At 34.6% G+C, this 13,126-nt stretch overlaps 1 protein-coding gene across 4 annotated transcripts in view; it reads left to right on the top strand.

The window, feature by feature from the left end:
* The window catches only part of LOC140514131 (probable ATP-dependent RNA helicase DDX60), a 167,240-nt gene that overhangs the window by 29,805 nt on the left and 124,309 nt on the right, over nucleotides 1-13,126 (top strand). For all 4 annotated transcript variants that reach the window (XR_011970448.1, XM_072624208.1, XM_072624207.1 and 1 more), the window contains exons 9-10: nucleotides 10,792-10,944; nucleotides 12,792-12,933. Coding sequence is in view for 3 of the 4 variants with exons in the window: in XM_072624208.1 (XP_072480309.1) it covers nucleotides 10,792-10,944; nucleotides 12,792-12,933 (295 nt within the window). In the remaining variant the exon portion in view is untranslated. The remainder of the gene's footprint in view (nucleotides 1-10,791; nucleotides 10,945-12,791; nucleotides 12,934-13,126) is intronic.

The raw sequence follows: 13,126 nt of genomic DNA, 5'->3' as shown, positions 1-13,126 counted from the left end.
TTACACAGTCACAATCATTACTTCTTTTCTGGAATGTTGTTAAAGTCTTCTAATTGGTTTCCCTGCCTCAAGTTTCTCTCTATTCCAATTGATTCTCTATTCAAGTGCCAAATTGTTTTTTCTTAAAGTGCAGGTGACCATGTCACTCTCCTATTCAATAAAACATTGCAGCACTTATTGCTTCCAGGATCATCTTTTTGTCTTGATAATCTGACTCCTTTCTACCTTTCCATTTTTAGACCCTACTTAATTTCCATGGTTCAGCTGCATCGGCCAAGTCAATATTCCTTGCTCCTTATCCCATCCCCATGTCTTTGGATCAGTCATTTTTCATGTTTGGAATTCTTTCTCTACTCACTTCTATCTCCACTTTCCCTGGATTCGTTCAAAACTCACCTGAAATTCTATTGGCTACCAAGGTGCCTTTCCTCTGAAGTTACCTCCCATCTATTTTGTGTATATCTTATATGCACATAGGTCTTAGCATGATGTCTCTTCTATCACAGTATGAACTCTTTGAAAACAACAACCTTGTCTTTGCCATTCTTTGTACCCTTAAATGCTTAGAAAATGCCTAGCACACACAAAGTGCTTAAAAATGCTTATTGACTGTGTGGCTTAGAATGTTATTCATGAGCAAAAATATCTTTTCATTTAGGATTCTTTATATGTGACTCATGGGGAATAGAGTCAAGGTGGTGGAGGGAATCACCCAAACTCTCTCCCAAACTGCTCCAAACTACTTTAAGTAAGTCCTCAAAACAAATTCTGGAGTGGCAGAACACACAAAATGATGGAGTGAAAAATTTTCCAGCACAAGACAATTTAGAAGGTCGGCAGGAAAGGTCTGTTGTTCCTGAGTGAGAGTGGAACACAGTTCAGCACAGGCCACACCTCAGCAAACCTGCAGTAGGCCTTGTGGGTATCTGAATCAGTGGCATAATGGTGGTTTCAAGATCCCTCAGCCCACAGAAAGTGAGGGGGTTCGACAATTGGTCAGAAGATTGCAGGTGTTACTTTGCTGACACTGGGGTTATGACTGTATTGCCAGTACTTGGATCTTGGTGATAGTCTTGGGATTTAGAAGCACTAGCATGCTAGAGCTTTCAGCCACGGGGTAAGCTGGAACCCTAGTCATAATTCTATGGTGGAAAAAGATTTGTGATCACTCATAAAACAGAGTATAGGACAGAAGAGCAGTAAACATAGGTCTCCTTAGGTCACACTACCTTAGAAGAACCAAAAACTTACAAGTCCCTAGAATTATCTGTGGAAACATCTGCATAAAAAAACCTGAAGTTTGGGACAGTGCCCTTTCCACTCTGGAAACAGAGACCCATGTTAGAATAGAATTAAAAGTGAAGAAAAAGGCTAGAAAAAGGAACAAACAGTAGAAAAAGATCCTGACTGTAGGAAGTCATTATGGTGACAGAGAAACTCAATATACAAACTCAGAAGAAGATAACAAGTCAAAACTGCCACATCCAAAGCCTTAAAGAAAAATATGAATTGGTTTCAGGCCATAGAAGAGTTTAAAAAGGATTTTAAAAATCAAGTAAGAGAAGTAGAGAAAAATTTGGAAAGAGAAATGAGAGGAATTCAAGAAAAAATTTTTTAAAAGAGTCAACAGCTTCTTTACTGAAATACTGAAGAAAAGAATACTTTAAAAAACAAAAGAAGCCAAATGGCAAAAGAGGCACAGAAATCCAAGGAAGAGAAGAATACCTTAAAAAACAGAATTGGCCAGATGGAAAAAGAGAAAAAGTAGAATTGGCCAAATATAATTCTTTAAAAACTAGAATTGAGGGAATGAGTGAAAGAGAATGACAGACTCCCAGGTAACAGCAGCAGCTGCTCCTGAGACTATCAGCCCTCAGATTAAATGCTACTGAGGATATACACAGAGTAAAGATAAGAGGTTGGAGCAGAATGTATTATGCTTCAGCTGATCTAAAAAAAGCAGGGGTAGCAATCCTAATCTCAGACAAAGCAAAAGCAGAAATAGATCTAATCAAAACAGATGAGGAAGGAAACTATATCCTACTAAAAGGCACCATAGACAATGAAGCAATATCATTACTAAATATTATACACCAAGTGGTATAGTATCCAAATTCTTAGAGGAGAAGTTAAAGTAGTTACAGGAAGAAAGAGTAAAACTATACTAATGGGGGACCTCAACCTAACATTCTCTGAACTTGATAAATCTAACCTCAAAATAAACAAGAAAGAAGTTAAGGAGATGAATAGAACTCTGGATAAGGAAGATACGATAGATCTCTGGAGAAAATTGAATGGGGATTAGAAAGGAACATACCTTTTTCTCAGCAGTACATGGCACATATACAAAAACTGACCATGTACTAGGGCATAAAGACCTCACAATCTAGTGCAGAATGGCAGAGATGGTCAATGCATCATTCACAGATCATAATGCAATGAAAATTATATGTAATAACAGACCACGACAAAATAGACTAAAAATTAATGGGAAACTAAATAATCTAATCCTAAAAAATGAGTGAGTCAAAAAACAAATCATGGAAGCAATCAATAACTTCATTCAAGAGAATGACAATAATGAGACAACCTACCAAAACATATGGGATGCTGCAAAACAATTCTTAGGGGAAGTTTTATATCATTGAACATCTATGTGAATAAAACAGAGATAAAGAGGATCAATGAATTGGGCATGCAACTGAAGAAGCTAGAAAAAGAACAAATTGAAAATGCCCAGGCAAATACCAAATTAGAAATACTGAAAACCAAAGGAGAGATTAATAAAATTGAAATTGAGAAAACTATCGAACTAATAAATAAAGCTAAGGGTTGGTTTTATGAAAAAAACAATAAAATTGATAAATCTTTGGTCAATTTGGTTAAAAAAAGAAGAAAATCCAGTTAGTAATATCAAAAAATGAAAAGGGTGAACTCACCTCCAATGAGGAGGAAACTAAAACAACAATTAGAAATTACTTTGCCCAACTGTATGCCCATAATTTGATGATCTGAGATGGATGAATATTTAAAAAATATAAATTGTCCAGATTTACAGAAGAGGAAATTAAATACCTAAATAACCTCATCAAAGAAAAAGAAATTGAACAAGCTATCAATGAACTTCCTAGGAAAACGTCTCCAGGGCCAGATGGATTTACATGTGAATTCTATCAAACGTTTAAAGAATAGTTAATTCTAATACTATATAGACTGTTTGAGAAAATTGATGGAGTCCTACCAAATTCTTTTTATGATACAAATATGGTTCTGATACCTAAACCAGGAAGAGCCAAAACAGAGAAAGAAAATTATAGATCAATTTCTCTAATGAATATAGATGCAAAAATTTTAAATAAGATATTAGTAAAAAGAATATAGTAACTTATCATGAGAATAATATGTTATGATCAGGTAGGCTTTGTACCAGAAGTGCAGGACTGGTTCAATATTAGGAAAACTATCAGCATTATTGATCGTATGAACAACAAAACTAACAGAAACTATATAATTATCTCAATAGATGCAGAAAAAACTTTTGACAAAATACAACACCTATTCCTATTGAAAGCATTTGAGAGCATAGGAATAGATGGAGCCTTCCTTAAAATAATGAACAGTAACTACCTAAAACCATCAGCAAGCATTATATGCAATTGGGGAGAAGCTACATACATTTCCAATAAGATTGGGGTGAAACAAGAACATTCATTATCACTACTGTTATTCAACATGGTAGAAATGTTAAGAAAAGTAAAAGAAATTAAAGGAATTAAAACAGGCAAAGAAGAAAATAAGTTATCACTCTTTGCAGATGATATGATGTTATACTTAGAGAATCCTAGAGGATCAAGTGAAAAAATCACTTGAAATAGTAAAGAACTTTTGCAAAGTTGCAAGTTACAAAATTAACCAACATAAATCATCTGCATTTCTATATATTACTAACAAAGCCCAAAAGCAAGAGAAAGAGAAATCCCATTTAAAGCTACAGTAAACACTATAAAATATCTGGGAGTCTACCTGCCAAAACAAACCCAGGGACAATATGAACACAATTACAAAACACTTTTCTCACAAATAAAGTCAGATCTAAGTAAATGGAAACACATCAGTTGCTTGTGGGTAGGCTGAGCTAATATAATAAAAATGCCAATTCTACCTAAATTAATTTGCTTATTCAGTCTTACGCCAATGAAACTACCAGGAAATTATTTTCTAGAGGTAGAAAAAATAATACCAAGATTCAACTGGTAGAACAAAAGGTCCAGAATATCAAGGGAATTAATGAAAAAAATTCTAGGGAAGGTGGCCTAGTCCTACCAGATCTCAAATTGTATTATAAAGCAGAAATTATCAAAACCACATGATACTGACTAAGAAATAGAGGGAGAGACCAGTGGAATAGACTAGGTACTCAAGACACAGTAGTGAATGAATATAGCAGTCTGTTGTTTGATAAACCCAGAGACCCAAGTTTCTGGGTTAAGATCTCACTGTTTGACAAAAACTGCTGCAAAAAGTGGATAACAGTGTGGCAGAAACTGGGCATAGACCAATACCTGACACCATATACAAGAATAAAGTCCAAATGGACACGTGATCTAGGCATCAAGGCTGATATTATAAACAAGTTAGGGGAGCAAGGAAGAGTGTATTTGTCCCATTTATGGAGAATGGAGAAATTTATGACCAAACAAGAGATAGAGAGCATTATGAAGTGCAAAATGGATAACTTTGATTACATTAAATTGAAAAGGTTTTGCACAAACAAACCCAATACAACCAAGATTAAGAGGTAAGAGAAAACTGGGAAAGAATTTTTGCAACTAGTTCATGTGATAAGGGCCTCATTTCTAAAATACATAGAGAAATGGGTCAAATTTTCACGAATACAAATCATTCCCCAATTGATAAAAGGTCAAAGGATATGAACAGGGAGTTTTCAGAGGAAGAAATTAAAGCTATCTATAGTCACATGAAAAAGTGTTCTAAATCATTATTGATTAGAGAAATTAAAATCAAAATAACTGTTAGGTTCCACATCACACCTATCAGATTGGCTAACATGACAAAACAGGAAGATGACAAATGTTGGAGAAAATGTGGGAGTGTTGAAACACTAATTTATTGTTGGTGGAACTGTGAGCTGATCCACCATTCTGGAAAGCAATTTGGAACTGTTCTCAAAGGGTTACAAAAATGTGTATGCTCCTTGGCCTAACAAATATCACTTCTGCAACTATATCTCAAAGAGATCATAAAAGTGGGAAAAGGTCTCACATGTACAAAAATGTTTATAGCAGCTTTTTTTGTGCTGTCCAAGAACTGGTAATTGAGGGGATGCCCATCAATTGGGGAATGACTGAACAAGTTGTGGTATATGAATGTAATGGAATACAATTATGCTATAAGAAATGATGAACAGGAAAACTTCAGAGAGTCCTGGAAGGACTTACATGAACTGATGCTTAGTGGAATGAGCAGAACCAAGAGAACACTGTGCACAGTCACAGCCACAGTGTGCAAGCACTTTCTGGTAGATTTAGCCCTTCACAGCAATGCAAGGACCTAGCATATTCCCAAAAAACTTTTGAGGCAAAATACCATCCACGTCCAGAGAAAGAGCTGTGGAATCAGAAGGCAGAATGAAGCTCAATATTTTCTCTTTTGTCATATTTTGTTCTGTTCTTTCTCATGGGTTCTCCCATTCATTTTAATTCTTCTGTTCAACAAGACTAAATGTGAAGATGTGGTTAATAAGAATGTATGTGTAGAACCCATATAAGATTGCATGCCACCTCAGGGATGGAGGGGGAGAAAATCTAAGTCTTATGGAAGTAACTGTAGAAAACTGAAAACAAACTAATTTTAAAAAATTAGAATTGAGTGAGTGAAAGTTAATGACTCTTTGAGACATCAAGGATCAATCAAACAAAATCAAAAGAATGAAAGAAATAGAAGAAAATGTGAAATAGCTCAATAGAAAACAATTGACCTGGAAAATAAAACCAGAAGGAATAATTTAAGAATTTTTGGACTACCTGAAAGCCATGATGAAAAAAAGAGTGTAGGCATCCTCTTTCAAGAAATTTTCAAGGAATTGCCCGGATATTTTAGAACCATAGGGTAAATGGAAATTGAAAGAAGCCACTGATCACCTTCTGAAAGAGATCCCCAAATGAAAACCATATACCAGAGCTCCTAGGTCAAGGAGAAAATTTTGCAAGCAGTCAAAAAGAAACAATTCAAATACTGTGGAATCAAAGCTTAGTAGTTTCTGCATTAAAGGATCTGAGGGCTTGGAATATGATATTCTGGAGGGTAAAAGAGTTAGGAATACAACCAAGAATCACCCACCCAGCAAAACTGAGTACAGTTCTTAAGAGGAAAAATAGATATTCAGTATCCAATAGAGGATTTTCAAACATTCCTGATGAAAAGATCATAGTTGAAAAGAACATTTGACTTTCAAATATAAGACTTATGAGAAAGATAAAAAGAAAATATAAATCATAAGGGAATCAATAAAGTTAAAATGTTTACATTTCTACAAAAGAAAATGATACTTGTAACTCCTAAACACTTTCTTATTATAAAGACAGTTAAAAGAAATATACATGAGAACACTGATATCAGTTGAATATGATGGGATGGTTATGAAATAAATAAAGGATGAGAAAGAGAAATGCACTGGGTGAAGAAGAAAGAGAGAAATAGAATGGGGTAAATTATCTGACATAAAAGAAGAGCTTTTACAGTGGAGGGGAAGATGGGAGGCTTAGGGGAGAGCATGTGAACCTTATTCTCAAAGGAATTGACACAAAGAGGGAATAACATGCACTCTGTTAAATATAGAAATCTATCTTACCATCCAGTAAAGTAGTAGGAGAACAGGATAACAGAAGGGATGAGGGTGGGGTTGATAGCAGAGAGAGCAGATGGGGGAAGTAAAAGTCAGAAGCAAAACATTTTAAGGAATGGAAAGAAGAGACAGTGGGATAAACAAGAGGAAAATAAGATGGATGAAATACGTAGTAAGCATAAAATTTATTGAAAAAATTATTGCAAGTTTCTTTGATAAAAGCCTTATTTCTCAAATACATAGAGAATTGAGTAAAATTCACACACATAAGAACTATTCCTCAACTGATGAATGGTCAAAGGATATGAACAGGAAGATTTCAGACAAAGTAGTCAAGGCTTTCTATACTCATAAAAGTGCTCTAAATCACTATTGATTAGGGAAATGAAAATTGTTAAAACAATCCTGAGCTACCACCCCACATCTATCAGATTGGCTAATATGACAGAAAAGGAGAATGACAAATCAAATGTTGGAGGGGGTGTGGGAAAATTGAGACAGTAATGCATTGTTGGTGAAGTTGTATACTGATTCAACCATTCTGTAGAGCAATTTGGAACTATGCCTAAGGGGCATCATACATATCCTTTGACCCAGGTCTATATCCCAAAGATATTTACATATATATCTATAGGAACAAGCCTACATGTATGAAAGTATTTATAGCAACTCTTTTTGCATGTGTTGACAAAGAATTGGAAATTCAAAGGATGCCTATCAACTGGGGAATGGCTGAACAAGTTGTTGTATATGATTGTGATGGAATACTATTGTGCTATAAGAAATGATGAATGGAATGCTCTCAGAAACTTGGAAAGATTTACATGAACTGATGCAAAGTTAAAGGAGAAGAACATTGTGTATAGTAACAGCAATATTGTATGATCATCTATTGTGAATGATTCATTACTTACTCAGCAATACAGTGATCCAAGACAATTCTGAAATACATGACTATCCATCTCCAGAGAAAGAACTGATGGAGTCTGAATGCAGATCAAAGCATCCTTTTTCTATATTATATTTTTTTTGTGCCTGTATTTTCTTTTATGACATGACTAACATGGAAATATATTTTGTATGCCTGAGAATGTATATTAAATTGCTTGCCTTCTCAAAGGGAGGGGGAAAAAGAGAATTTGGAACTCAAATATTTTTAAAATCAAATGTTAAAAAAGTTTTTACATGTAATTGGGAAAATGTTAAATCATATATGACCTACTTATAGTTTATGTGTTTCAAAACTTCCCAACTCACAATGAAGGAGACAAAGTTTTTTATCTCAAAGAAGCATTGTTTCACCAATATCTTCATTGAGGATACTCCACAGGGAATTCAGCTGGTGTAGACTAAGAGGAATCAGTGAGTAGATTTATCCAATTATCTCCATAGGAAGATAATATATTTCATTTTATTAATTTTATTAATCTTTTCATACTTTGATGGATATGTGCATAGAGATCCATCCTTCATTTCTCATTCTGCATAATTATTGTCCATCTTCTTCTGTGACTCTTCTACACTGATTTCCCTCAAAATGCAAGATCCTTTTTCTGTCCTAAAAAAAAACCTTAATTTTGATCATCAATACAATTAATAATTCTTGTAATGACATACATTTAAATGAATTCAATATTTTACTTTTATTCATTCATTCATTTATTTATTTATTTTCAGTGTTCCACAATCACTACCATACAACCTAGATTTTTCTTTCCCTCTCTCTCCCCCACCTCCCTCCTCCCTCCACAAGATGGCATACAATTTTATACAGGCTCTACACATACATTCCTATTAAATACATTTTCACCATAGTCATGTTGTATGGAAGAATTAAAATGAATGGGAGAAATAATATAACAAACCAAAATGTAATACAAAAGAAAATGATCTCCTACAATCTACCTTTGAATTCCATAGTTCTTACTCTGGATGTGGAAGTCATTTTGCCTTAAAAGAGCATTGGGAATTTTTTAAGTCCTTGCATTGCAATGAAGTTCTAAGTCTACCAGAAAAAAATCCTCACACGCTGTGATTGTTACTGTGTATAAATGAATTCATTTTGATGCAAAAAATTTCCTGTCTACTTTTCACTCACTCCTTACTGAGTTTGCATCAGGATTTTCTTTTAGAGGGAGGAGGAGTCCCTTCATCCTCACCCATTTTTCTTCATTTGTGATGTGTATTTTTCTGATCCTGTTATTTACTGACTTAAAATAATTTCTAAAGTTCTTTACAGATTTAAAAATAACTCTCATGCTTATTGATTTTGATTGCAGTATAATATTCCAATCATATTAATTTACACAATTTCCTTAATATTTGGTTATTTAAGAATAACTGCTTCTAGATTTTTAATCTTTGCCTTTGCAGTTTCACATGATATGATGAAAATCTTTCAAAAATAGCTCTTTAAAATAAAAAAATTCTATGTTTATCCCTAATCAAAGAATTATTGTGTCAAAGGATGTGATTATTTATGCAATTTTTACTAAATACTGTGAGATAGCTCTACAAACTCCAACACAAACCACAAAAATCTACAAGTTTCCAATTCCAACATCTATTCAAATGTTCTCCACAAGTCTTATAATATTGAGTTTTGTTGCTTTAATTCTTTTTGATAATTTGATGATTGTGAGGTGCTACCTCAGTTCATTTTAATTTGTCAGTCTTTGGCAATTATTTTTCTTTAAGAATCATTGATTACATATAGTTGCTTAAAGATTCGAGAACATGTAGTACATGTATTTGTTACTTTTTTTTTTGGTGACATGGACTCCAATGCAGTTTGTTGATAACTATAGATTCCTTCTCTGAATAATGATTTTAGATGCATAGAATGAAATACCTAAAATTACAATGGATGTCAATTATATTGAAATACACAGTTATCAAAATACTAAAAAAAATACAAAAAAAGCCCCAAGCAAATTCATGGATTCCAAATCAGTAACCACTGATTTTGTTCAACTTTCCACCTAGTATTAACATTCTTTCAATAATTTTCCTAACAACTTGACATACAATTAATGAATCCTTCCAGTGCAGAGAGCACACTCACTGCCTGTAATGATAATTTAAATGGGAAGATCTTTCCCATTCACTAATAGGCCCATGTGACCTGCTAAAATCACATGGAAGCTTAAATCACATGTGCTGGGAGGAGCTTGCTGAACAGATGGAACAGGAAGGGTGGAGCAGAACTGGGAGGAAGTTGTTGAGAGCAGTTAGGGTGGAGGAGAGGACACAGGCAGACACAGCTATTCTTGTGTGTTTTTGTTTGTGGGAGGCCTCAGCAGAGGTTGAGGAAGGCTTGGGAATGGCTTTGTCCTCTACAGTGCTAATGTGTATTGACTTCTTGGTTACTATGATGGATTTGGCTTCCTAGTGTTGGGATTTGGCTTTCTAGTGTCTGAATAAATGTTTTCTTCTGCCTTTAAATGGAGAGTCTGCTATACTTTGTGATTCAGAACTACACCAGCATATTCAAAGTCACCCTCTGTGCTGTGAATGTTGCCTTGGTGATGCATTGCCTTGTACAAAAAATCTTGATAGTTCTAATTGTTGGAAAGTTCTTCCTTACATTGAGATTTAGAGTTGTCTAATAATGGAATATCTTTGCCAGACTCAGGGTCAGCCTATTGGCAAGCAGCTACAAAGTCAAAATTTCTAATCAGAGATTGAAATGCTCAGAAAATTTCCTTGGAAAGTCCATGTTCTATATCATCTATCCACCGTCTTTGCCATCTATCTCTGGCCTTCCAATACCATGATTAGTTTGAAATGTACACATAACACTTTCAAAGATATGAGTGCCATTGAAATGGCAAAACTGTCATACTTCTATGATAGTTTTATGACCATTCTGTTGCTCAAGGAGAGAGAGGGGAATTAAATCTTTATTATCTTTTGTTTTTATTCAGAAACATTTGGCATCACTGGAGGAAGTTAAAGGTCTGTGCAGAATGTATTGCCTCAGTGTAGTTTTTCTGCTCCATTTGCCTCTTTCTCAGAGAGCTTGTGCCAGATTTATCACTTCTTCCTGGGAAAATTCAATTTCTACCTTCTTGAAAATGGTAAATATTGGAATTTAAAATATATTTTCTTGTTATTCTATTTGTGCTTATTAGAAAACTTTTAAATAGATTTATATGGGCAGTGTCAACGTCTTGGCAGATATTTCCAATTTAAAGGGATAAGAAGAGGTTTTTGTTTTTGCTTTTCTTTTCTAAGATTTAAGATTTCAGAATGAATTATTTGAGGTACTATACACCTTATAGAATTATAGTGAGAAATGCATTTCATAAATCATAAATCAAAATTGCTTGTTATAGTTTTGTATTGAAAGGAAAACTCTTTGTTTAGGCTTTCACTCTGATTAAGGAGGCAAAACACAAGACAAAGAGAATTAAAAGAGTATGTTAAAGTTTGTCAAGGTAGCAACACATTGACAGGCAGATCACTGGAGATCTGCAACGGCTTCACAGAAAAAGGGGTTGGACCATTGCATCTCACCTCCTACCCAGGTAGTAGGAAGTGATGAATATCAGATAATACAAAGCTACAGACTGAGTGATGCTTTCCCCCAGTAGTAATTGATAAGCAGGTCTGGGAACAGTAGGTCATCGAGTCAAGACTAACTTTCAGTAATTGTCTGTAGAACATTCCTTACAGTTCCCTTTTACAAAGTAAACTAACTATAGACCATGAGGACTCTATTTATTTATGATGCTCTCTCTACTTTGCCTGGCTATAATATTCTTCCTGGATCTGATGAGAAGAAGAGACAAGATCTGAGCAGAGAAAGCATAGCTTACTGGAAAGAGCACTGGAATTTGAGACCAGGGCACAAGGAATGGTTGATCCTTTAATGCACTGTGTGACAAAGAGTAAGCTCTATGCACCTCAGTTTCCTCATCTATAAAATTAGGGTGTTGGACTAGTTGATCTTCAGGGTACATCCCTTCCAGCTCTTAAAACCTGTTATCATCCTATGATTCATCTCAGGGCAAAGAATCGTAAGGGATATTTCTTGACAGTATTGCTTTTTCCCCCATCTATTCCATTAGAAAGTGAACTCCTTGAGGGAAGGGATGGTTTTTCCCTTTTATTTGTGTCGCTAGAACTTGGCACAGAACCTCACAGTAATACTAGTAAATACTTAATAAATGTGCTTTGCTTCATTGATTCTTAACGTGGATGTATAGTATTTATCAATAATAATAACTGACATTACTTAAAGATTTGTAAAAACCTTTATAATCTCATTTGATTCTTATAACTTATAACTTAAATATCATAGGGATTATTACCAACCTCATTTCAAAGATGGGGGAACTGAGGTTGGATAATTAGATAATTGACTTGATGATCAGATAAATAATAGTGGTCATGAGTAAAGATCAAACTTAGGTCTTTTCTGACTCTAAGGCCAGAATTCTTATCACTACACTGTGGCAGCTCCTATTAAGATATATAACCTTTATCAAGTTACTCTTCCTGCTTATGCTTTCTTTTAGCACAGAATTTAGATACTCCTGAGAGTCAGTATAATATAGTGGGTAGAAAGCTGGCCTCAAAGTTAGCAAGACCTTAATTCAAGATCTATCTCTGATACAGAGTAGGATTTATGACTCTGGGAAAGTTAATTTACCTCTCAGCATCTCAGGCTACTTTCTAAGAATCTAAGTTTCAGAATAGATATAGAAGGAGTTTTATCCCTAGAAATTCTGTATAACTGATAGAGTTTTAGGCCTGGGGTGGGGGGAAGAGAGAGAGAGAGAGAGAGAGAGAGAGAGAGAGAGAGAGAGAGAGAGAGAGAGAGAGAGAGAGAGAGAGAGGGAGGGAGGGAGGGAGAAGAGAATTCTATTAATCTGCTTTTAAAAGGAGCAAAAAAAGTTGACAATTTACTTTCTATTTTCAGAAAAAGTGGTGTGAATTTTTTGTTCTAAGGAATTTGGTTAGTTTAGAAACATGGAATGTGGATTTAACTCATGTTTGTGATATAAATGATGACCCATTGTGGAAGAATATTGCTTATTACTATGAAACAGAAAACATTGGAGGTACTACCTTAATATGTTGATTTTTTTGCCTTGTGTTTTCAGGATCAAATATTACCCCCTTTGCTGATTTGTTTGCTCTCATTTACTTATGTGCATGCATTTTGTTATACTGAATCCTCAAATATTTTCTCCTCCCTATCCAATGAGATGTCACTTAAGAAAAGAGATAAAAAAATCACTTCAGTAAAACCAA

The sequence above is a fragment of the Notamacropus eugenii genome, chromosome 7, assembly GCF_028372415.1.
Source record: "Notamacropus eugenii isolate mMacEug1 chromosome 7, mMacEug1.pri_v2, whole genome shotgun sequence".
In the NCBI taxonomy this organism is placed as follows: Eukaryota; Metazoa; Chordata; class Mammalia; order Diprotodontia; family Macropodidae; genus Notamacropus; species Notamacropus eugenii.
The sequence above is the reverse complement of the archived record's forward strand: the minus strand, read 5'-3'. Positions and strand labels throughout refer to the sequence as shown.